General features: G+C 40.3%; 1 protein-coding gene across 3 annotated transcripts in view; it reads right to left on the reverse strand.

Moving 5' to 3' along the window:
* Nucleotides 1-27,365, reverse strand: part of STK39 (serine/threonine kinase 39) — a 296,180-nt gene that overhangs the window by 184,038 nt on the left and 84,777 nt on the right. For all 3 annotated transcript variants that reach the window (XR_010149776.1, XM_063790544.1, XM_515880.6), the window contains exons 5-8: nt 26,329-26,384; nt 5,222-5,331; nt 4,861-4,962; nt 2,659-2,792 (exon numbers count right to left, since the gene is read on the reverse strand). Coding sequence is in view for 2 of the 3 variants with exons in the window: in XM_063790544.1 (XP_063646614.1) it covers nt 2,659-2,792; nt 4,861-4,962; nt 5,222-5,331; nt 26,329-26,384 (402 nt within the window). In the remaining variant the exon portion in view is untranslated. The remainder of the gene's footprint in view (nt 1-2,658; nt 2,793-4,860; nt 4,963-5,221; nt 5,332-26,328; nt 26,385-27,365) is intronic.

The following is a 27,365-nucleotide window of genomic DNA, read 5'->3' on the forward strand; positions in this document are numbered from 1 at the left end:
CAGATGTTGATAAAGTAGAGCTAGGAATCCCACCCACAGGTATGTAACTCTAGGAGGATGTGGCATCTGAACCAAGCACAAAAAGAGGGATAGAAAGGGGACAGACGAAGGGCAAGAACTCTTCAATGACAAAAGCAAAGGCAGAAAATATTCCTGGTTTCTTTTATTATTGTGCAGGAATTCAATGTTTACTTATCAAATTAGTCATGAATTCATATGTTGAAATTGCATCCTATCTAAAAAGTAATTCAACAATGTTGCTTTTTTCCATTCTTACATTGCATAGATTTTTCCCCCCCCAAACTCAACCTATGTGTCTTTTCATTATAAGAAAGAGCTACCTGGGAAGGTGATGTGCCACTAACAGTCTATAGCAGCTTGGTATAGAGAACAATTGCACAATAGTGAGAACAAATTAAGTTACGGAGAAAATATCTAAAAGAAGACCTTAAACGATTAATACTTTGTACATCAACAGTTTTTTTAAGAGAGTGGTCTCCGAAGAAAAGATTTGAAGATTTTGAATATATGATATATGACGCTCTTCTAAAGGATTTTTTTTTTTTTTTTTTTTTTGGTGGAATAGAAGGAACCTGATATTTAAGCTCATATAATGAATACAATCCGGAAAGACTTTCAAGATTATTAAGAAATAAAAATGGACCGGGTGCGGTAGCTCATGCCTGTAATCCCAGCACTTTGGGAGGCCAAGGCGGGCGAATCACGAGGTCAGGAGATCGAGATCATCTTGGCCAACAGAGTGAAACCCCGTCTCTACTAAAATACAAAAAAAATTAGCCTGGCATGGTGACACACGCCTGTAGTCCCAGCTACTCGGGAGAGTGAGGCAGGAGAATCACTTGAACCCGGGAGGTAGAGGCTGCAGTGAGCCAAGATAGCGCCACTGCACTCTAGCCCAGTGACAGAGCAAGACTCCGTCTAAAAAAAAAAAAAAAGAAAAGAAATAAAAATGGTTTGTTAAATATAATGTATGTCAATCTAATTTGCTTTGACCAAATCACATACAAATCTCCTAAAGAAATATACTATTATATCATTAAGTACACTAACGATTCTACCCTACAGAACAATTTTCTTAAAAAACTGGAATTGTGTGACATTACAAATCACAACCACTAGGTGGAATCTCAATTACTGTCGTTCAAGAATCAGAAAGACCATTTGTAATAACCTAGTACTAACTGGAAAGACAAGAACTTCTCTTGCTGGGCTATGAAGGATCAAATTCTGTTTTCTTGAAGATGTCAAAAATTTTACTGGAGATGACACCAAATTCAAGGGGAAGATAAGCAAATGTTGGAAAACAAAATTAGAATCTAAGAGCATTTCACCCAAATGGAGGTTGAAGAAATAATCTCAATGAAAGATTTAAAAGTTTTGGAAGGAAAACAAGCCCTCGAATCAAACATAAATAACAAATGAGATGTTTACATAGAAATAGTACATAGGTATGACAAAATAATCATCCCTTTTACAATAAATAATTCAAGATGGCTAATAGCAGTCTTCATTCCTGGCTCCATCAGAAAAGTGATTGATATGGAAAAGATTCAAGGCAAATTCAGCAAATGTAAAGGAATGAAGTGAGCAGCTACAAAGAATGGGTACAATTATGGAAACTGTGTTTAAACTAGAGAAGGCTTGCCTACTCAAACTGTAAGTTACTGTGTAAAGGCTTAACAAGTTTCATAAAAATTTAAGAACAAAATAAAAGAATCATTTCTAACAGCAGAGTCCTTCCCTGAAAGAGAAAGTTTCAGAAGAGAAGTCAGTTATTACGTTTTAAAATATAAGGATCAAATTGGATCCTCAGGTGGATTAGGATAGATAGGAACTTCTCAGAGGCCTCTCCTGGTCTATGCTAGGATAATGCCACATACAACCAAGAACCCACAAAGGGACCTCACCCAGGCAAGGCCATTCACATAATTAACAATCTCCTCTAGGTGACAAAGAACAGTGGGCTCCATGATCACTAACCAGGATATTTCAAAGTCACAGAAATTAAGAAGGAAGAAAAGGAACTCAGAAAACAGACACACTACAGTGCAGGGCAATAACCCAAGAATAAATAGGAAACACTAATGTTAATTTAAAGCCATTTGCTTCTGTTTACATGACTAATCTTTTTAAGGTAAAAAATCTCCTTAATCTTCTTTACTGATAATCTTTTAAACAGCACCAACAACTTGTTCTGCAACTAACAGGAAGCTCATGCAAAATTCAATAGCTCTGCCTAGTTTAGACTGGAGCTAGCAGGATATTCAAATCCTGAGAGGTCAGTTCAACCTACACAGTGCAGAATATTAGCTCAGCTTCTGAATGCAGCACTGCCAATTTCTTTTGATTTCTGTTTTACTTCATTTCCTTTGATGACAGAGCCCACACTTAACAAGCACAGTGAATCTTATTAACACCACAATTTTTCCTCTGCCTCTCCTTCGTTCTTCACCCACTTCTTTCCCTCTTGGACCCACACTGTCTTTCACTAACAGGTTGGAAATCTGGGGACCACAGCAGGGTTTCCCAGACAAGAAATACCTTTCCAGTGTCCTCACAAAGCCTTTCCCCATCTACAAACAAAGCTTTGTCATGGCTCAAACCAGGTCATTAACTCATCCACTAAGTTTCACTTACCTTTTGGAAGGATCTTTCTGAAGACACAGTGAAAGTAATTTTCTAAAGGACTTGCCGTACTTTTTCATCATTTCTTTATCCTCTACCCCTGTTTCCAAAGTGGGTGGATCATTTTGCAAAGTCAACATTAACACCTGCAGCAGAAACAAACATGAAGACAGAATCTCAGTATAGCAATTGCTACAATCTAGTTTTGAATTTTTCATAAAAGTGTAAAAAACCATCCTTGATTAGATACAAAGTGCTTTCCCGTGATTTTAACTTTGCAGAAATTGTGTATTTAAAGTATTCATTACCACTGCAAATGTGTTCATGCCCCCTTTAACCTTTTTGTTATTCCATTGACAGAACTTACAAAACTTGCTCTATGTGTTAAGAATGATCCCGGACAGAGCTTTCTGGGAACTGGCTCGTGTACTGCGTTGAGGAGCACGTAGCTCCAGCACAGGCTGGTTGGGAAAGCGGGTGGAGGAGAAGAGAGAGGGCCAGAGAGGCAGTGACTGTTCATGTGTACAGGTCATTCATAAGTAAGGAACTGCCTGTACTCAAGGCTTCTGTAACACATTACTAGCCCTAAAAATAAAACCACAACATCCCAGGAGGTAACATGATTTCCTTTAAAAAAATGAGAAAACATACAGAAAATTGCTAAAAGGCTTGGCAAAGCTGAGAGAGCAAGACACTGAAGGATAGCCAGAATATAACTGAGTTGCTAAAAACTGTCATCAAATCCAAAGTCCTTGCTGCTTTTGGAGGGGGACAAAACAAAATAAAATACAACTTTAAATCAAAAAGGTAAAAATTCCACTCTTTCATACTAACTTCAAAATTATTTGCTTTAAAAAAAAAGTGGAAAGTGTAGAAAACTACTAGCCTGTACAATCAATAAAACTCATTAATGCATAATTCAGCCTTAATTTATGCAAATGCTATACATGTCAAGCCTCTTTTCAAACACTTTCAGATGTGTGAATAGATGAAGCGTGAAAGTGACGGCTTATTGTTTGTGGAGGATAATAGCCCACAGGAGAAAGCGGGGGACTGGGAACTCTGAAGAAAAGTCCTAGAGGACATCAGGCTGGGACAAGCAAGTGCGACTTTGAATTCAGGTGGGAAACACTAAGAAGAGGCAAAAGAAAGAAAATGAAGAAAGAAAAACTGAATAAAAGACAAAATCCTTCAGCATTACTTCAGTGCTTTTTCTCCAAGAGGTCACTTCAATTGTTTACGCTTCAATTTTAAATTTTCTGCTAGCAAAATCCGGTATATGTACCCACACACACACAAATACACTAAAATCCTAACTATGTTAAAAAAAAATTTATATATATATATATAAAAACAATAAAATGAATTACACTGAAACCTTAGTAGAGATTGTCTGGTTGATGAGATTACGGATGATTGTTTTTCTTCTTTAGTCTGACTTGCACATCCAAACTTTCTAGAATATGAGTATACTACTTCTTTTAATCAGTAAAACTCACTTTTTATTCTTGGGTTTTTAAAATAAATCCTCCCAAATTTTTCCAGTAACCATGAAACAATCATAGACCATACTCTATGTAAAATAGCATTATAATTTCACTAAACTATTTCAGCCTCAAAACAAAATCCAGTTGGGTAAATAAACCCTGATACCACTATCTCAGAACTAAGAGAAATAACGAGGTATAAACCACTTAAAAGAAGAGCAGAAACGTGAAAATAGCATCCTAAAAACACTGTGGCTCACTTATATCAGATCAGTTGCCAACATTACACTACGAGAGCAGGGGTAAAAATGTTGTAGTCCACTTAAAAAGAAAGAAAAAAAAAAGCCCTGAAAATCTGGGAAACCCATTTGCAGAGATGACATCACTATAATCTATTTTGAGATATTCTCTGGGAACCTGGCGTTGTTCTGCTATCAAAAGAGTAATGACCAGCATTTGTCATAGCTATCAACCTCCATCAACCAATCTGATCACATTATTTTCTCAACTCTGTGCTGAGACTATAAAGCAAGCTTCAAAGCTGGGAATTATGCTACTTTTGTCCTATTCTGTCCACTGAGAAAATCAGACAACGTTCAACTTGGCTGCGTTCCTCCATTAATTCTCCTCGGGTCTAAGAGAAGAATGAAGATGTTGAAGAGAATTAGAAAACAGATTCCGTCCAATCACATTTCAACCCCGACGTAGTATTTCCAATTGTAATTACTTTCATGGGAGGATATTTGTGATAAGGCGCTGCTCCTGTTGCTAATTCAATGGCAGTTATTCCAAAACTCCACATGTCAGCCTTGAAGTCATAGCCTCTCACCTAAGAAAGAAAGCAGGAAAAAAACACAATCATACAGCAGGCATGTTACACATCATCAAGTCCATGTCATGTCAGAAATCCACAGCTGTTGATGTATAACTTTCACGTTAGTTTGCTAATTAGCTAGCAATCGAGAATTAAATCTTAGTTGCATGATGCATTCTACTAAAATGCTAGATACAAATGAAATGTTAGCATATTAATGATCTGTACGATTGTACTATGTCCATCAAAAAGTCACTTTTTTTTGTTTTTTTACCTGTTCCATGACTTCAGGAGCCATCCAACATGGGGTGCCAACGAACGTTTTTCTTACTTTATTTCGGGTAACATCACCCCCTGTTGCTAGGAACGCACTTACCCCAAAATCTGAAAGGCAAAAAAAAATCACCTTTATTTTATGTAAGACATTATTGCTTATAAATTGTGATTTTTTTAGCATGTCTCTTCTTTGTGAGCTTTACAGTGGTGATGAACTATTCCAAACATGTCTACGGTGCTCTCTCAGGAAAAAAAAGGAAGACCTGCCCTCTGCTATCCCCTACACCTTGGAGAATACCATCGCTGGTAATGGGCCACAAGCCTGCCGGTCCAAAAGCTTAGCATACCAAATTAAATATAAAGGGTGTTAGCTTTTAGCTGAGGTATATAAAGATAAGATATATAAAGCCAACATGCCCGAGTTTGTCCATATGCAAAAAAACTTAGTCAGGAAAGACTGATTTTCTGGACAATTTTCATAAGTACAGAGGCAATGGATTGTACAAGTAAATAATATTTTTCTTAACTTTAACTCATTATATACTAGAAGTTAATTTTATAAGAAGATGAATTAATTAGGCATACTGTACAGATTGAGCATCCGGAAATGCTTGCGACCAGAAATGTTTTAGATTTTGGATTTTTTCTCATTTTAAAATACTTGCATTATATACTAAACTAGTTAAGTGCCCCTCATTCGAAAACCAGAAATCTGAAATGTACCCGTGAACATTTCCTTTGAATGTCACCTCACATTCAAAAAGTTTCAGAATTTGGAACATTTGAGATTTCACATATTCTGATTTAGGGATACTCAACCTATATATACATACGGGCACATGTGTAAAAATTCTATTTGTATGTACAGTACAGAAGGGAATGCCTGGCAATTATTAATGTACTATTCTTGCTTTCATTTTTACACAATGGTTAAAAGTAGTTGATAAGTTAAATTACCAATTACTCAAGACTAGTGTACCTATCAACGATAGCCAGGTCAAGGACTACTTGATAGCGAGCTGGTGGGTAGTAATAAAAACAGGTAGTCAACACATCAAAACACCACAGCGCACTGTGTAGTCTGAGCCCCTGCAAATCGCTCTCATACACTTTTCCTTTGCTAGTTCCCCTTGTTGGCTGTCAGGGTGACAGCAATTACCAAAAAACACCCTCAAGTACAAACGAAGGTCAAAATGTATTAGCATTTGCTGTACGCCTATAAGGTTAGTTTATGCAATTGTGACTTAATAACATTGTAACTGGTTTCCTGAGTAGAAATACATTGAATGTTGCATTTTATTTATATTTAAATTTACTCATACTCCCAACAGGATTTCAACTACAAATAAAAGGAATGAAAATTGACAAATGGAGTCTTTCTTCCAACTGCTACTCTCATGTTCATATTGAATAAAAGTATATATGTTTAAACGGCTATATAACTTAATATGCATATATGTTTCCAACTCTAAAGCCCTTTTAATTCTTATACTGCAGCCAGAAAACTGAAGTCTTGTGAAAAGAAATCTCTGGAACCAGTCAGTCTCCTGTGGGTGGGAGAAGATACAATTCATTCTCTTAGAGAAGAGTTAGGTGAATTAAAATATTTGTAAGCATCTACTATATCTGCTGGAAAAAATATATATGATAAAGCTTTGAAAGCTACTAATTTCAACTTAATTTATATTTCTAAAAAGAAGTTCAACGATGAATCCAACATTTCATTTTTATTAAAATGATTTTATAATATAATATGAAATAAATACATATCATCTATAAATTAAGGATACAGGTAAAAGCTGCTTTAAGGAAAAATTGATTCTTTTAAATGCAATTGAAGCAACTCTGCACCCTAAAGTCTCTTCCTAAAAGACATAATCCAGGTAAAAATCCATAGTTAACACTAGATATATTTCCACTTCCTTAAAAATACTACCTGCTTACATTACACATTTTAAAAAGTTAGAAAACAGCTGAAAAAGATGTATAGTAGCCATTTATTATTGACAATACGCTTTCAATATATCTGTCATGATTCATATATTCAGAGCCTCCACTTTGAACACTCACTTTAAAGTCATAAACAGATGGTTAAATGTCTTTAAAACTCAGAACAAAAATTTCAGGAGCAGAAAACACCAATCCTAACATCTACTCCCTCTATGACTACAGAATAAATACACAATTTGCTCCTATGTACGGCTGATGTGTATATAGATTATATGTACTCAGTAACAGAACATTTTGAGCAAAGTACATAGTGTGCTTATGTTATATAAACAAAAAATTGGTATATTATATTGAGATAGCTTGCATATGAGAGTTAGAACAAGGTGGCAGAACTGTAACAGTGAAAAGCTGTCCTTGTTTCCTAAGGGGTACATCTATACAGCCAAAGGGAATGCAGCCAGATTCACTTGGGTACAAAACCACAGACATTTCTCTAGAAACACAGAATCAAAGGCTACACATAAAGTTAGCCAGTCCATCTCCCTGCCTCCAGGAATAACCGGAGGATATGGGTAAAAGCTGCTTTAAGAAAAACAACAACAACAAATAATGCTGTCATCCGAATAACAAAAAGGCTCTAAGACCTTCTGAATCCATCTACTTCTTTGCTCCTCCACAGCCACTGCCTTCATTTAATCCACCATTACTTCTTGCCAAGATTTCTGCAGCAGCCTCCTAAGTTCCCATCTCCCTTCTTTCCCCAGATCCAGGCTCCAGCAACCAGGCCTTTCTATGTCACAGGCCTGAGCCCTCCTTAAAAGTCTTTCAGGCCAGGAGCGGTGGCTCATGCCTGTAACCCCAGCACTTTGGGAGGCCAATGCAAGTGGATCATGAGGTCAGGAGTTCGAGATCATCCAGGCCAACATGGTGAAACCCCATCTCTACTAAAAAATACAAAATATCAGCTGAGCCTGGTGGCACGCACCTGTAGTCCCAGCAACTCTGGAGGCTGAGGCGGGGGAATCGCTTGAACCCAGGAGGCGGAGGTTGCAGTGAGCTGAGATCATGCCACTGCACTCCGGCCTGGCAACAGAGCAAGACTTTGTCTCAAAAAAAAAAAAAAAAGTCTTTCAAGGCTCCCTGTCCCCTCAGGAAAAAGTCAAAATCCTTCAGCATAACACGTAAACCTATATCACTACTCTCAGATTCAGACAGTAAGCTCCAGCCTACTGAATGACTTACTTTTTATTCCCTGATCCCATCACCTCCTTGGCCTCACCAGCATTGCCCTTGCACATGATGCTTTGTCGTCTAGGTACATCAACCTTCCATGCTGAACAGGTGCACCAGCAGAAGGCTTTCTGCATGACCTTGTTAATGACACAGCATCTCCGGCACCCTGGCTCTTGGTGAGTAGTTTGATGTGCATTCATCACCTTTGCGTAATTTGATTTCAGTAACATTGGTCATGGTCTTGTTTTGATGTGTGAATGCTACTAAGCCTTGAGGAGGATCTGCAGGTATGGTTATCTGATTTGGAGAGTGGCAGATCTACTAGGAAACATCACAGGACTAATGGGCAAGATCTGAGTGTTAACAGTGATTAGGCCTAAGGCTAGACTATTACCCAACTGTATGACTCCAGAAAGGGACTTAAACTTTCTGGGCCTTATTGGGCTTCTTATTTAGGCCTATTTTTATTTATTTATTTTATTTTTTTGAAATAGAGTCTCGCTCTGTCGCCCAAGGTGGAACACAGTGGCATGATCATGGCTCACTGCAGCCTCAACCTCCCATGCTCAAGCGATCCTCCTACCTCAGCCTCCCAAGCAGCTATGACTACAGGCATGTGCTACCATGCCCATCTAATTTATTTTTATTTTTTGTAGATATGGGGTCTCTCTATGTTGCCCAAGCTGTTCTCAAACTCTTGAGCTCAAGCAATCCTCCTGTCTCAGCCTCCCAACGTGCTGGAATTATAAGCATGAGCCACCATGCTGAGCCTCAATTTTTATATTACTTTCATATTTATAAGACTCATTTTTTTTTTACCATGTATGACTATTCTTTATAACAACTGTTAGGTAGATCGATAAGCTACTCACTGCCTTTTCATAAGCAAGGCAAGTAGGCTGAGGGGATAAGCATAAATATTTTACAGTGGCAGAGATAAAATAGGAGAAGACATGTTTCTTGACTTTAACAATATTTGTCGGGCATGATAGTTCATTAGGTGGGTGCGGTGGCATGCAACTGTAATTTCAGCTACTCAGGAGGATGAAATGGGAGAATCGCTTGAGCCCAGGAGGTCGAGGATGCAGTAAGCCATGATCATGCCACTGCACTCCAGTCTAGGCAACAGAGTGAGCCTGTCTCAGAAAAGAAAAAAAAAAAAAAAAAAGAATATTCCCACCTAAGTAGGATAAGATGTATAAAATCAAATACTACATTGTCTGTGTAGAAGCAGAGGAGCTATAACCATAATGGTCATAGAAGACTATCTCCAAAGTGGGTCTTGGAGCCAGCCTTCAAGATGAGGTGAAGACTTGGATGAGCAAGTCCAACAGGAAACAAATTCCAGACAAAGAAACGGCATGAGCAAAGCACAAGTGTGGAGCCAAGAAGAAAAATTGACAGCTGCAAGGGTCAAAAACTCAAAACACCTACAGCAGCCAGGCAGGAATACAATGGAGAAAAGAGGGTCCTGAAAAACAACAGCTACAGTCTCAGTGACAAGGGCCCTTGATACTTAGTCTCTGTGACCGGAGACTTTAGGAGTGCTGGGCCCTGTGTGAAGCCCTGGAGAACACTGTCAGCACCCTCCCACCAAGGTCCAAGGCAGGCCCCTGCTGCTTGGCACCAGAAGAAAGCTGCCATAGAGAAACGTAGACCCAGGATTGCTGGATATCCCAGTCTTCCCAAAAAAGCCAAACATTGGAATCTTTATGAAAAAGCTCCCTTTCTTACTGTAGTTGGCAACAAATTCATTTTTAAAAAACTGGAAAAGCGATTTCTCCTGCCTAATTTAGTCCACGAAACTAAAGTCTGCCAACTGTGTGGTTATGATGTCTAAAATGTACCTAAAATACTTCAACATATGCCATGTGATATTATGTTTGTGATACCACAACCTAGGTGGTCAGCTGGCATTCTAACCAAGAATGTCCAGTGCTGGGGGGGTTCCAATAGCACTCGACTCAGGATGCCAGAGGCAGCTGCTGGAAGTATTTCTATTATCCAAATCTAAATATAGATGAGCATAAGCCAGGTGACTGACTGTCCAAAGGGGTTATTATTAGGGAAAACAGTGACCTGTTGAGAGGTATAATACATGTTAGAAATGGGCTTTCACTGCTGAAAATAAAGGTTCTTAGCACCAGAGAGTGGCTAAAATATTTTAGATATACTCCTTACTCTTGCATGAACAGAATAAAACAATCCAGTCCAGCCCAACTGTAGACTATACCCCAGCCAGTTCTGTGGATGGTTGGATTCCTAATAGCAAGTATAAGGATAAAACAAAAACTGCATCTGGAATCTTGGCATGTCTGCCTCTAATGAATTTTTCATTCACCTATGAGGAAAAAGAACTGGGATTTCCTTGAGCTTACAGAACAAATTGTGAGAACTGCTTAGGGGCTTGCTTGCTAATGAAGGGCAAAATTTGGTCTGAAAGTTGATTTCTCTAAAACCTGTAAGGGAAGCTGTGGGTGAGTACCCAAGCCTCACCTACCTCAAACTTCTACAGTATCTGCTATTCTCTTTGAAAAGGAAGCTGAGTTGTGCATGAACAACATTGACTCTTTTTGATCAGAGAGTAACGGGATCAATGTTTGAGAGTTCAGAGCTTCCTAAAATGTAGCTACAATGAGTTAAAAGAGACACTGATGCCTAAGTGGCTGGGTGGGAGTCTGGAGCAATAGGAGCCCCCATAGCTTCAGGGGACCCTGAGAGTTCTTTCCTACAAGCAGCTTCTTTTCCACAGAGGCCGTTATTTTTAAAAGCAGGGAAGTACTGGGTGAGATTGTTCAGGGGCCCAACCAACCACAGAGTCTGAGCACCAGGTAAGGGAATTTGTACCTGATTCAATTAACAGCTGTTGTTCCCTGTCTCGTTAGAGAAAAACAACATTTGGAAAAAGTGACCATGCAGGGATGTTCAAGAAAGGAAAAAGACTAGAAGCAGAGAAGACCACAACCATAGCCCAGGAGCAAAATCAACAGAGCCTGTATATGAATAGAGAGGTTGGAAATGGAGAGGATTAGAACAATTCTTAAGAAAATACGATGATTTAGTAGATATTGGAATTAAGAAAAGAGGAAGGAATAAAAAAGATTAGATGACTTGCCAAGCAACACACAGCAAGTTATTGAAGGTCTGAATAAAACTCACAGTCCTTCAGAAAGGAGTCAGCCACTTACCCCTAGTCTCCTCTTCCGGAAAGTTCAGTGTATTTTTCTTTATTGAGAAGGAAATGCAAAATGCAATAATGGGGTTAAGATTCCACAACTCCTAAGCTCTTCTCTGAGTAAAGATCAAGTTGTGATTACCCAACACAGAAAAACTGGTTTGAGGTTTACTGGTTAATCCTAAATGTCATATTTATATCATCAAAACCTATCTCTTTATAATTTGATTCCCAGTTGTTTTTTTCTCATGAGAGACTCTCAAGACTTGACTGACAAAATTGAAATGTTCTTCTAAACACCCGGGAACATTTTCAGGGCTGCCACCATCCAGCCTTCCCGAGTCCCACAGGTTTCCTTAAAATGTTATACCACCAACGCTGGATGATTAAAGAAGTACATTGTGACTTCGGTTATGCAAACTGTATAATAATGAGTAGAAAACAGAAGCAAATATTTTCTTAATTCTGTTGGGAACAGACTAAAGAGAGCTTTTTTTTTTAACCATGTATTTCCTTATTTTCATATTATTTTTGTACTAGGATGTGTGTCAGTGGTGCAGCACCTACTTATGCCCGGTACACATGGGTGTGCACAACTGTGTACATGCACGGTGTGGGTTTAGATACCATGGGCTAACAGAGTTTTGATTTAGACATAATCCTGGCTTTGCAGTGAGAGCTAACATGGGGGAATATATTAACTAAAATAGAATGACTATGACATGACCTAAACAACATAAATACAAGAAACATGCTAATGGGCCCAGTATACTACACTCAGCACTAAACGCACCATCTTCTGCTGCTAATTCCCAGGGCCCTTTCACCCGATTTTCTTGGTGAAAGAAGAAAAACACAGACCAGGGAAAGTCAGGGCTTTAGCAGTTAGCAGTTACAGAATCAGAGGCATGCCTCTTCCAACTGCAATCCAGACTTACTTACTACATCCAGATTAATCTTCCTAAAGTGCAGTTTCTGATCATAGCACTCTCTGGTCAAAATCCTTCTCCCTCCAGGGCATTTGAGAATAACAAGAAAGCTCATCCTAGGCCATAATTCAGCATTTATATGGAAGCCAACAGGATTCTAGTATTGTTTCCTTCTGATTGCAATGCTTATTCAATTATGGTATACTTTAGCAAAGTGCTTTCGCTCCTTTAACTGACCAAATCACCATTTCTGCTTTACGTTTATGTATAATTAAATCCAGCCTTTGGATACTAATTCTTCTGTTTGTTTTCTTTTTGTTTATAGAGGAAATAGGCACAACTTTTTTCCTGGAGCCTGACCATCATCAGAATGTCACCAGACCTCTGGGCACTGAAAGCCAACTCTGAGTGCAAACTGGGAGGGCCACCCCTTCCCTCCAACCTACTAGGAAACCCTGCAATCCAAAGCAGGAGAAAGCTTTCTGCTGTCCTGACTCAAAGGAGGCAGAGGGATAACTTAAGTCTTCCAGGTGGACATTGCACTTCTGGGCACCTGCGCTGTGCTCAGCAGAACACAACATAGCTCAGAGCAAGAAGCGGAGCAGAAAGCTCAGCAGGACAAGTCAAGATGCAACAAGACCTGGAGCAGCAGCCACCCACACTCACTGAGCTGGCTTCCTTCTTGAAATAATGCCACTTTGCACATAGGAGTAGTTTTCCTTCTATTATTATAGTGGTATTCCAGCACACCCACGGCCAAAGAGGCCAGATAGCAATGTGTGTGATGTAACATATGTGGCCCCTATTCAGAGGCATACTGTGGGATCCCGATTCTAGTAAGTCTGCCATCAATAATCCCTAAAACTAACAGAAAGAAGACAGGCAGCAAGGGAAGACACAGTGCATACAAAGGAGCCATGTTTCCGCTCCAAAGAGGTGCTTTAAAATTGAACAGGCCTGAATGTTAAGTCCCAATGACACTCCCTGCTCGTTTCCTTCTTTGAGCAACAGGTCCTCAAGCTTTACCATGAGGAGCTTAGAATATGATAAGTTCTCAGTATCAGTTCTTGGAGCACACACTGTTGGCTGACTACCCAACATCCATATCCTGTTCTTTCCTACCAGAATCTTGATTTTGTTTGCCAGGGCTTGGGAGATTCACCTTATTGATCTAAGCCAATAATGGCATATGGTTCTTTTTCACCAGTGAATGGTCTGTGGCTCTGCCCTAGTCCTGACCTGTAAGATCCAAAGGTAATACAGTACAGGCCCCTGTAGTGAAGTTTTTCTCCTGAATAAAAGAACCATCCTACAGGGCTCCTTTGCTCCCCATTCTCCTTCCTGTCTGAGAATGGTCATGTGAAGAGGTGATGCTGGCAGTGATGACAGCCCATGAAGATGTGATGTATGGGAGTGATACAGCCCATGCTGGCAGGTGCTGCCCAATCCCCACTGGCAGTGCAGAAGGGGAAGAAGGAAAGAGTCCATGACCTCTGTGACATCTCTAGGCCCCCTGCATCAACTCTGAAACCAAATGCCCAGACTTCTTGCTACGTGAGATAATTAACGTTTCTGCTGCTTAATCTCCTTTCAGACCAGTACTCTGTTATTTGTACCCAAAGCCTTCTTAACTCTTACAGTCTCCTGCCTTTCCTCAGTCTAGCCACATTGATTCACACTTCCTGACTGCTAAGGGTTAACCATTGCATCAGAGGCCAAAGTCACTGCAATCCCCAAAAGGACTTGGTAAAAAATTAGCAAGAAAACCGTTTAGCACACAGGCAATTTTGGATTTTAAAACAGCTCCAGTATCAAGCATGGCTTTTCATGCCAGAAGCACAAATTAAAATAAGTAAATGCAGAGGCATCTCAAGGGGGAAGAAAACATACTGCAAGAAGAATCTAATTAGCTTTTTTGCCAGTAGTTGCTGCTGGGGCTATATTTACATAAACCTACAACAAAGAAAATAGCACACTTCTAGGAAAATAGGAAACAGAAGTTAAGTTCGACATCCTAGTCTAGACCCTTGTAATTCAAAGTGGGGTCCATAAACCAGACCAGCATTACCTGTGAGGCTTTAAATGCAGAATCTTGAGTCCCACTCTAGACCTACTGAATCAGAATCTGGATTGCAGCAAGATCCCCAGCTGACTGAACACACATTGAACAAGAGAAGCACTGCTCTAGATTACTGTCCTCCTAGCAGGCACTATGGCGTGATTCCGTGGGACTGGAAGATCTCAATGCACAGCCAACTCCACAGGTTCCTCTTTCACCTCTCAGATGAAGAGAACCATGGCAGTCGAGAAAGAGTAGCAGGAAAAAAGTAGTTAAGTGTGCATGTTCATGTATCTTATGACACAGTTAGTCCAAGGGCAATTCTAAAAACATAAATCATATCCCACACAGAATTGTCTAACCCAGCGATTCTCAACTGTGTCTCATATGTGCAGTAGAATAAATTCATACACATGGCACACCTCTTTGGGAATACACAGATTTTTATGAAATCTTTGTTAAGTGCATGAAAATAATTTATAATCACAATACTTACTAACAGTTTATCAGTAACAGTTGCTCACTGCAGGTGTGATGGTACTGGGAGAGAGGCTATAGGTAAACATGATTCTTTGCACAGATTTATGTGGCACTACTCCTTTCTCTGTCATTTGTGAAAACCTCTAATGAATTGTGTAAGGGTGATATCAGGTTGGTGCAAAGGTAATTGCGGTTTTAAATTAAAAGCAATGGCAATAACCGCATTACCTTTGCACCAACCTGATATCATATTATTAGAGTGATAACCTTGAATTTGCTTATCTTTTAAGCAAGTCAATAAATATGTTGGCACTTTACTATTAGTAATCAGTTATTCACACACCACTACATATTGGGACACACCACCCATCTTGCTTGGGAGAGAACCTGGTACCCCAAGAGGAACCATGTAGAACCAAAGAGGTCCTTCTGACAACTTCACTCCCACCCAATCCCTTCCCCTCACCCCACATCAGGCTCCTGGTTTTCATTTCTATTTATTCCTTCTTGAAAGCAAATGGTGCTCAATGGCCTTGTTTGGCTCTATATGCCATGGGCCCCAACCATGGCATGGTGTCCAAGTCATTCACAGTCAAAAAAACATAATCCTACAGTATTTCCTGAGTCTGGGCCCTAGAGAGTCACTTATCAAATGCTCTAGACAAATCCATCTTCCCTATCTATTAATGAGGGAGCAGTAGTCATAACCTTCTTTGAAACATCAGAGAATGACAGTTTCACAGCCTTTTCTGACAACAAAAGAAGAAATCATAAGACAGTCCATAAAGGTAGAGTTTCATCTTTTAAAATAAAAGAAACACAAAGAAGCAAGCCTTCCCATGACTGGGGTCTCATATGTAGACTCTTGACATTGCCATCAACCAGTTTCCTTCAAATAGGCTACATCTTTTACACCTTCTACAAGGAATCAAATCAATTCACAATAGAAAAATTGAAAGAAAAATTCAGGCCAGGCATGGTGGCTCAAGCCTGTAATCCCAGCATTTTGGGAGGCCGAGGCAGTCGGATTGCAAGGTCAGGAGATCGAGACCATCCTAGCTAACATGGTGAAACCCCATCTCTACTAAAAATACAAAAAATTAGCCAGGTGTGGTGGTGGCACGTGCCTATAGTCCCAGCTACTCGTGAGGCTGAGGCAGGAGAATCGCTTGAACCCAGGAGGTGGAGGTTGCAGTGAGCCGAGATCACGCCACTGCACTCCAGCCTGGGCGACAGAGTGAGACTCGGTCTCAAAAAAAAAAAAAAAATTAAACAGGATTCTTGGTAAAAACACAGAAGCTGCTACTCCCTCCCCAATTCCTCAGCCATTCTCTCAATCAAGACACCACAGGCTTAAAAGGGACAAAAAGAATAAGTGGTGGTCAATGCCAATTATATTTGGCTCAAAGTTCAGTTGACTGATACAGTCAATTAGCCACAGCAGTGGAGAGGACCAGTTGAACAAAACAGTAAACCATAGATAATCTGCCCGTCTATGTCAGAGCTACAGAACCCTTGCCCCGAAGCAGGTGAATTTTCAGTAAGAAGTAGAGTCACTGGTCACACCTGGAGCAGCAACAGAAGGGAAGGCTGGAGCAGGAGTCCCAGCCCAGCTGTGCTGAAGGTTCCAGGCCAAGAGACAGCTTTTTCAAGAGTTCACTAGTGGTCAGCTTTCTATTAAATAAGATAATTACACTGAACAAAGGAAAAACACAGATAAGTCCCACACCACATATCCATTCTTCCCTGGATCCCCAATGTGGGGTGGGAGGACTATTTTTAAAGATGCTCTGGTAAAAGCAGCCACAGGACAGAGGCTTGGCTTACTCTCCTCTCTATGCCCAAGACAATCCTCTGATTTGAATTCTTTAAAATAGTACTGAGAATGTCTTTAAGTGACTGCAGCTAATGAAGGGTTATTTGAACATTTTGATGCAAGATAGGTCCTTGGAGAACATCTCGTCAACCTTCCTTACTTTACAACGGAAGGAACGGAGCCCCGGCGCTCCTCAACCATCAAAAGGCATAGAGTTAAGAAGTATATTGGTGGGGTAGGGGTGAAACCTAATGGCAAGAAGCGAAAGTGAAGTCTGAGGAGATTTGAGAGTGAAATGCTTTTATGACTTTCAGAATGACCTTAAACAAGTCCACAATTGCTCAGCAGTCCTCAGATGCTTCATCTGAAGGAACTATTGTGCTGAACTGACAGAGTTGCTGTAAGGAGAGCACCAGGTAAGTATATTATACAGGTATTATTGTTTCCCAAGCCAAAGGCAAGCTTCTAAAGTCAGCGAGGGCTCCTGGCCGGCCATATCCGCAGAGACAGGCACGAACAACTTACATCAAATATTAATAAGTCTAAATTTCCAATGCAATATTCATATACCTGCAGGTGATCTTTTTTAAACAAATCTTCACTCAACCAGCCCTACTATCAGAAGCTTCCATTAAGCCACAATAGCCCATCTGTACATGTTAAAAATATGATCCCTATGGGAGAAGATTAAAATAACACAACTCCAGTTGCTACAAGTATTTAAAGAAACAATGCACACCATTTTTTTACAAAGTTTTCAGAAGGATTAGTTGAATCTTCAAAGAATCTGCAGATTTCCAAATCTGTGATAAAAGAAAACCTCACACTGAAAACTCCTAACATTAAAGAGTCACTGAACTACTGCTCAATATTCTTTTAATCTAAATTTACTATATAGTCAGATGTTTATTAATTCATTTGACAACTATTTGCCAAGATCTTACTAAGTGCCACTTCCAGTTCTAAGTACTGGGACTGTAGACCAGAAACCCCTGCTCTCACGGAGCTGACTTTTAAGTTGGGGCAGGGGTAAGGGGGAGAGGTAAATACAGATAAAAGCAAAATTACAAAATATAATACATAGTAGTAGTTCTCAGACTTCAGCCTGCTTCAGAACCCTTAGAGGGCTTCTTAAAACACAGATTGCTGGGCCCTACCTCTAGAGTTTCCGATTCAGAAGGTCTAGGGTAGGAGAGCGCAAGAGTTTGCATTTTTATCAAGTTTATGCTGCTGCTGCTGCTCTAGGAGCACACCTTGAGAGAGCCACTGATAGAGAGTACGCTGATGTGTACAATAAAGAAAACAGAGCAGGGCAGGGAATACAAAATATGGGGTGGGGGGGTTACAATATGAGGCCTGGAAGTCTCACTGATGTGACACTTGAGCCAAGATCTGAAGGAGGTAAGGAAAAGAGTATTCCAGAAAGAAGGAACGGCCCATGCAAAGATCCCGGGGCAGCAGCATGCAAGGTAAGGAGGCCGATTTGACTGAAGAGGAAGATGTAAGAGTTGAAATCAATGACATAATGAGGGGTCAGATCTTGTAAGGCCTCACGAGCCACCTTAAGGATTTTGACTTTCACTCTGAAATGGCAAGGGGTTGGAGGGTTTTGAGGAAAGGCATAATATAAGTCAACTTAGTTTAACAGCATTAATCCAGATGCTGTGTAGAGAACAGACCACAGAGGGGCAAAGGCAGAAGAAGAGGTCCTTTTAGGAGACCACCATAATAATCCAAACAAGAACTGATGGGTCTGTGGACCAGGATGACAGCAGGGAGCTGATGAAATATGGTCAACCATAGGATTTACTAACATATTGGACAGGATGTAGGGTCCAAGAGAACGACAAGGATCGAGGAATATCAAGATTTCTGGCCCATTCAGTAGAAGAATGGTTCTCCCACTAAAAGAACTGGGAAAGACTGTGAGAAGCACAGTTCAGGAACACAGGGGTTATAGAGTTCTCTATTGAAGTTATCCACTTGTTAGAGTTGAAAGGAAATTTGAGAGCCTAAGCACATCATTTTACAGGTGATACAAACTATGGCCAGCAAACGGTAAGGAGAGTAAGTTAATGACCACAGGGGGCCTAGACTGGCTACTGTGTCCTCAAGTGTACTACATACAATCAAGTGTTAAATCATATTCCATAGAATGTAAACACAGGTTAACACTATTTAAATGTCCCAAAAATCTGTAATCAACATATGATACATGCAGTAACTTATAAGATGTTATTGACCAAAACCTATTCCTATTTACAATACATATTTAAAATTTATCCCCATTATAACCTATTCAACTAGTCCTAATGTGGATAACTTAAGTTACCCAGGTATAGGCATTCCCTTCACACTTAACACATTTTTTAAATTTATATAGTTGACTGTTTAATGTGTCACCTAAACTATAAACTCCATGACAGTAGACACAATGTCTCCATTGCTTACCACTGTGTCAGCTCAGCGGACTGTGCCTAGAACATAGCAAATGCTCAATAAATACCTGTCAACTAACCACTGAGGATACACTGAAACCAAACACCCAATGTTTACCTTTTCTCCCATAGAAGGAGCAGGCTATACAAATGGAGGTTCTGGCAAAAAGAAAAATAAACGAAAAAATAAGCAAAGGACCGAATTGCTCTGCTTTCAAGTCTAAAAACTCTTATTTTAGGCAGACCTCCGTAGCTTTTGGTAATATGTGAAATTTAATTTAATAATGAATTGCAGGCCCTTACAGGAAGGAAAAAAGAGAGGGAAGGAGGGAGACTGAGTCCCATCTGCCTCATGCACCCCCGCCCAGACACTTCTGTGAAGCTCAACCCTGTCCCCCCTGCAGCTAAACGTGCACAGCTGAGCAAAAATTCCAGCACGGGAGTAGAGCAAAGTGGTTCTCCTCCACCGGGTTCACCCAGTAACATTTCCTTAAGCTGTTGCTCAAACAACTGCTAGCAGCTGTTAAAGCATGAGAAGCTGCTTACAATCTCCCCAAGTATTTCTCACTGATGGTGTGCAGCTGGAATGAAAAACTCAGTTTCCAGAACTGACTACATTCTTGGTTCATTCTAGAGCTTTTATCAAATGTTACCATTTGTCGAGATACCAAAAATCAGGGAGCCACATTAATTTACTGTCCTTATTCACTTATGCCAAAAAAAAATTCATGTATGAGAATTTTGTCATAATTCATCAAACCATAATTCACATAGTTATAAACTGTTCCTGAAACTCAAAACAAATATTTCAGTTCACTATAAAGCACTTGCACCCCCCCACCCCAACAGATATTAATTTTCATGTGTATTCTATTTTCTGAGTATAACCAGTGCCTCTTCATTCATGTTCTCTGCTTCACTCTTCCTTAACTTTAGCCTCATGGCTTGCAGGCTAGGGCAGTGCTTGTCCAAAATCAGAAGTGATATTCCCCATTAAAAACTACTTTCAGCCTTTAAAATATGCAGTAGTATACATACCTAAATATTTAAAATATTTCTGCCTCCCTCCCTGCTAAGCTGATATATTCTTACTCATTTCAACTCTCAGCTATGCCTTACATCTGTTCTCTTTGCCACCAACAGGCACATGTACTTGCATAACCTGCTGCTGAGACAGGGTGTCTCGCGTGCCTCTAGGCAGAGTGCACTGACCCAAAGTTCAGGAACACCTGCCATGTGTCAGGTACCATCTGGGAATGCTGCGATGAACAACACAGTTTCTCCCTCTGGGAAGTATCCAGTCTGAAGGGAAGATGGGAAAGTAAAGGCCCAATGTCAGTGCTGTGTCATAGGCTAGCTAGAGGATGGCCAGAACCCTTGCAAACCACCAGGGTGAGGGGCTTAACCCGGTGCAGGCGGGCATGGTGGAGGAAATGATCATGAAAGGTTTCTCAAGGAAAGAATTCTTCATGAATAAGTCATGAAAAGAAGTTACTCAGGTAAGAAAGGGGAACCCTGAACAAGAAGCTATAAGCATTTCAAGTCACAGCAGAAAGCACTTGCAGACATGACCAGAAAAACAGGCAGGTCCCTCATCTGCCATTAGTAGGAAGCTGGAGCTTTATTCCATCAACAATGCTTTATTCCATCAACAATGCTTATAAACTTTATGCAAGAGGAAGATACAGTCAGATCTACACTGCAGATTCTTCACTCTGGTGATATTGAGGAAACTGATGGGAAAAAGAAAAGAGCAAAACAACATGGCAGGAGGTCAGATGGAGTGCCTAAGGCCTCGCACCTCCCTAGCCACCGTGAGCTTACCACACCCTAAGTAATTAGAGGACACCATCCCAATTTCAATACGAAAGCAATGAGTTAGCAAATTCTAAAATAAAATGTGTTTTAACTCCTTTAATGCTGTAGTATATTCTCATTACACAAACGTGCAAAATGAGGCACAGAGAAGCTAAAGCTATAACTTGGTTACACAGCTAGAAGGAGCAATGCCAGGACTGAACTATGGCTGTCTGGTGTCAGAGCCCATGCTCTGGGCCAAGGTGCTCATAAATGTGATGACATCATTTCCTGATTGGATGCCTCCGGGGCTTTCAGTGCTTTCCCACACTAATCAGAAGCTGACTCCAGGGCTGCTCGGGTGCCTTGCTCAAAGCAGCAGCCTCTCTTCCCTACCCTCCCCATCAAAGTGCACTTTATGAGGGCCAAAGGCCACAGAAGGAAAATGAAAGAACCTAGCAGCTATGGGTGTAAAAACTCAACCACCTTGCCCATCTTCCTCTAGCTCCTTAATGGATAACGTCTAAGTGACAGAAGCAAGTTAAGTTTCATTGCATGTTTTCCTAGCACTTTTAGTCATGGGGTTTTCAGTGTTCAAGATGCAGACTTAAAATGAAGATGTATTCAAGGCTGATAAGGATATTATCTCCCTCCCAGTAAATAAGAGATGCTACCCAAAGTTCTACCAATGTACCTTGGACAGTGAAAAACCCAGGGCATAAGCTTGATTTGAATGGATGCACATACGTGAGGCATTTTGATGGTAACTTTCTAGAGTTCCAGGCTGCTTTCGCTCAGTACCAGTTTTTATTTCTGTTATGTAAAACCAGGGAAGGGAAATTCACATTCACACACATAAGCACTGTCTTTGTGTATCGGGCCTACTATAACAAAATACCTTAGACTGGGTGACTTAAAAACAACAAAATCTTATTTATCACAGTTCTGCAGGCTGGGAAGTCCAAGATTATGGCATCGGCAGATTCACTATCTAGTAAGGACCCGCCTTCTTGTTTACAGATGGTGCCTTCTGTTTGTGTCCTCACATGGTAGAAGGGCACGGCAGCTCTCTGGGGCCTCTTTATAAAGGCACTGGCCCTACTCATGAGGGTTTAGGCCTCATGATCTTATTACCTCCCAAAGGCCCCACCTCCTAACACCATCACATTGGTGATTAGGGTTCAACATATGAATTTGGAGGGCACACAAAATTCAAACCACAGCACACACACACCTAAAAGGCAAACGTAAGTGAAAATGAGCATGAGATCTACCTTACATAATGTAGTAGTAAGCTTCTACAAAGTTCTTTATAAATCAAAGGTGTTGAAATCAACATTTTTATAGAACATCAAGAGTAGCCACTATTTTTTTTAAATCTTAGATTAAAAAGATTAGCAGAAACCACCTCAAAGTGATCTGTTTCATATGAATTTCTGTTTGCTCAAAATAGTGTCTCTCATTAATTCTGGACAAACAGGCTTAGTCATTTGCCAAAGCACTAAGCTCTTCCTGACAATATGACAGGGCATCAAATTGGAAGATAAAATGCTATGCCGTGGGAAGAACATGACTTTCGAGTAGCCACTCCCCCTTCTATCACACAGTGCAGCAAAACCTATTACATTTTCCAAGGCATCCAAGTTGATTATCAGGAAGTTACACACACTGGACCTCTAAGCATAGAAGGTACAGTAAGAAGGAAAGCATTTTCTCTTAAACCCTGAGTAGGCTGTCCTCAGGTTCTAATTCACTACATCAAACCTGAAGTTTTCCAGTCTGAAAAGAGTGTGGTGTCATTATTGAGCTTAATTCTATACCAAATGACGCTTAGATGGCTGCTTCTCCTATGCCCTGAAACCTTACCAGGGAAACCCTTGTGTTTCAACCTGAAGGAGCAAGGAGGAAGAAGGTGCTGAATATGTTCCCTGGCCCAAAGGGGAATCGATTTATGCAGAGACACAGAAGAGCTAGTGATCGCTGGGGTATATTCCATCTGAAAGTGAGGTCATTTAAATCCAGATTTAAGGTCCTCCTCCTGGAAATCCCACAGATGTGAGTTGACAGTTTCTAGAGTCAGACTGTCCAAACCCAAAGCATGGCTACACCGCTTATTCTACGTGTGACCTGGGCAACTGACTTCCCCACTGTAATTTAGTTTCTCCTATGTAAAATGGATGCAATAGGACCTTCCTCATGGAGTTGTGCTGAGGACTGAATGAGACTCAAAGCATTCAGAATCCAAAACCTAGCCTGACACACAGGAAGCACTCAAGACACATTAGTTCCTGATTTTATACCCACGTTCAATAGAAATGTACATTCTTCCCAGAGAATCTGGACTGTGTTCAACAGAAGCAGGCTCATTATCCTATCCACCACACTTCTAGCTGCATAATAAAGTGAGGGTTTCTCATGGTCTAAGTCAGGCCCTTTAATCTTCTGTTTTCTGATAAAAAGTTCTGAAAAAGGGAATTTATACATATGTAAAAGTGAGTGTTTCCCCTAAAAAAAACAAAAATCATTATGTTTTCTATTAGGATAGCAAAAATGCCCTTTCTTAAAAACAGTGCACACAATAATACTCTCAAGGTGGGCAATGTATATTACACTCAAAGAAATAAATGCAAACTTAACTTCTCCCCTGCTTAACTTTTATTTCAAACTACAGGGCCTCAGAGGCATAAAGATACAAAGGGGAAAGAGCAAAAACAGACTGGGTAAAAACAATGTATTATTTGTCCAGGTAGCAACAAAAAAGGACCGTCTCACCCCTGCCGTTGCTGAGTCTCCACGTTCCACTCTTCCCCCCGACCTCGCCTGTTTCACCCACCGACAAGGATGCCAGTAAAAGACCCAGAGACTCCTGGTCCTCATTTTTGCTCAGGCAGCAACCAAGTACCTGACCAAGAAAGTCAATCTCCTATAAAATGGGGACAGCAGTAACATCTACCTTTCCAAGGAGACATTAAAAATGCTTTAAGGCAATAACCTTATATTACAGTGAACACTTTAAAAATTCAAACTTTAAATACTGTATTAGTTGGATGTTATGATCAGCTCAGAGAATATGGGAGAAATTAAATGTGAATTCTAGAAAGCGATAGTTCCAGAGATGCAGAAGCTGTACATTTAGGTGCCTGTCAAGCAGCCACCATACATCTGGGAAATGGCCATTCCAGTTTGTGTTATTACACAAGCATGAAGTCGCATACTCAAAAAGATACCAAGGAAGCCCCGGATGGCTGGAACACAAAGTCCTCAGCACATGCCAGGCACAGAAAAGGCACAGCCCTCTCTACACATCAATTCACTTAATTCCCACACCTACCCTGTGCAGGGGCTTCCTGCCTGAGCCCTTCTGAACTCAGCAGCCCGCACAGTGCAGGCACGTACTGGGTCACAACAGACTCCTCGGCAGTGAGGAAAAACCCAAAGGCCTGTGATGGAAGGAAAAAGCCAGGAAATCTTACCTCGGGGATTCTTACTGGGAAAAAGAAAAGGACAATGTGTTCCAGAAGGCTCAGGGAGAGGCTCGGATCATTAATCTGACAAGAATAATGGGATGAGATGACTGGCAGAGGACCAAGTAACAGAATAAGGCAGGGGCTGACTAGCCTTCACATTTCAAAGGCAGTTCACTGCTATTTTGACCCTTTTAGTGAGAAATCATCATTTCATCATAAAACAGAAAATTAGTTGTACTTCCTTATCATCTTAGAGCAAGATTAATGGCAAGTTAGCTTCCAAATTCCATAATTAATAAGTATTACCTTTTGATAAGTCATAAACTCTCCTCAGAGCTGAAGCTCTTGCAGGACAATCTGAGGGTCACATGATCTCCAGTCAGTGCAAGGGAGTATCACTGTGATCCTGTTAGTCGTAGTAACAGAAGTAATAGTAGTAATAGTAGCAACAGTAGTAGCAGCAGCAGCCATGGTAGAACAGCAGTTATTGATATTTACTGCTTGCCTATTATGTGTTGGCCACTGTTAAGATCACTGGACCTTGATTTCATGAAAGAAGATGAATTAGTTTATATTTTTATCCCTCTTTAAGGAAACTGAGTCTTAAGAAGGTTTGGTAACTTGCTCAAGGTGGTACAGCTACTAAGTGGTGGCCTCAGAATTTCGATCACGTCAGCTGACACCAGAGCCTGCACTCTGAACAACTAGACTGCTTGGGGCTGGACAGTTTGAAATTTTTGCCCACAGATGTTTCTTAGCTGTTACTTGTTTAACTGAAGTACTTTTTCAAACTGTCCCTAGCCTATGGGATAAGGTCCACTCATGAGGACAAGATATGCACACACAAAGCACTAACTCAGATGGCTCAAGAACAAAATCCAGCATCCACGATGAGGAGAGGCACCAGAGTCGGGGGGTGGGGGTAGGGGGCAGCAGATGAATCAAGAATTGCCAAAGATTGATAATTATTGAAACCAGGTGATGGGTACAAGTGGGCTCATCTTACTCTTCTCTGCAATGACAGGGTCAGTCCAGTAGAGGGAATGACTGTCTAGCCAAAAAATGCCAAGAACACTCCCCCAAGAAACCATGAAAGCTAAAAGGATTGCTGAGACAGACTTTCAATGACATGGGTAAAGTAAGAGTTAATATGGGCGTGGCTACATCTTATCCCAGGCCTTTAAGGTTACTCTAGGGCCAATAACAAAATAGAGGCTTTGAACACGAAAGGTGCTCACCTGATAGTGCGTGTTCACGTAAAAGACATTCATTGCATCCCCAGCCTACCAGCTTTGTCAAGAATAGCCATGATGGGTCAGAGTTAAAAACAAAATAAGGCCCAGATTTTTAATGTTCACAATTCTTTCAGATACCTCTTAAGAAATAAATTAGTTTTTAATTGATGTGTATGATGTTTTAAATTTTCAAACCTATCGAAAAACGTTTTTACAAGTGCATTTCTTGAAGTTATATGAGTATTACCATTATAAAATGTGAAAGGTAGAAAACATAATAAAATTGAAAATAAAATTATTCTTTATCAAAAAGCTATGTACTAAAATGGCATTTTTCACAGGATGATCTAATGACTTATCAAAACAATAAGGAAAATATGTTATCCTTCGGACCCAAACATTCTGTAAATATCGTTCTGAAGAGAGATTACATGCATTTATTCATTTCTCAGGAATGATTCTACATTCCTTGAAACTGTAACACTTCCGTAATCAAGTAAAAAATTTTTCTATTTATCAGCTTTACCTGCTATTTGTACTGAACCATCCTCACCCAGAAGAATATTACCAGCTTTCAAATCCCTATTAGAAAAAAAAAATAGAAAATAAATTGTAGGGTACAGACTTTATAGTGTATTGATTCACTCAGGAAGATTTTAAAACATATCATACAACGCAGCTCTTTGACATAATAATTTCATAAATATTAAGATTATAGCACAGATTTTAAAAGTTATAAGGATAGGCTGGGCACAGCGGCTCACGCCTGTAATCCCAGCACTTTGGGAGGCCAAGGTGGGTGGAGCACCTGAGGTCAGGAGTTCGAGACCAGCCTGGAAAAAATGGTGAAACCCCATCTCTACTAAAAATACAAAAATTAGTTGGGCATGGTGGCAGGTGCCTGTAATCCCAGCTACGTGGGAGGCTGAGGCAAAAGAATCACTTGAACCTGGGAGGTGGAGGTTGCAGTGAGCCAACGCCGTGCCACTGCACTCCAGCCTGGGCAACAAGAGTGAAACTTGGTCTCAAAAAAAAAAGGTATAAGGATCTACCTGTCATTTTATAGTTTACTCGTGGGGGAGAGTTAGGATTTTAGAAAGAAATATTTTCTATGAAATAATTATCCAAATTTAATTAAATCATCAGTAAGTAGACTCTCTATTTTATGCTTCAGAGTCAGACACTGCCCATAAACTCACACTACTGTCATTCTATCAAGTATTAAAGCCCAGTCTATGTAAAGCTCCTCTACTTCCACTTAAATTTGGGATGCAATTCCAACTTAATTCTCTTTCTGAAAAATGAACTTCTCTCTGGTGAGAGACTGATTATAAATACTAATTATAATAATAGATATTACATTTCTTCACCATATAAAACCTGTGTAATCTTAGTACTTTGAAAAATGACAATTTGCAATTTATAAATTTGATTTCTAAAGTAACTTTTTTCTAATTATTGAAAAATATAGGCCAGCCACAGTGGCTCACGCCTGTAATCCTAGCACTTTGGGAGGCTAAGGTGGGCAGATCACCTGGGATCAAGAGTGTCAGTCCAGCCTGG

The sequence above is a fragment of the Pan troglodytes genome, chromosome 13 (genome assembly GCF_028858775.2).
Source record: "Pan troglodytes isolate AG18354 chromosome 13, NHGRI_mPanTro3-v2.0_pri, whole genome shotgun sequence".
NCBI classification, from domain to species: Eukaryota; Metazoa; Chordata; class Mammalia; order Primates; family Hominidae; genus Pan; species Pan troglodytes.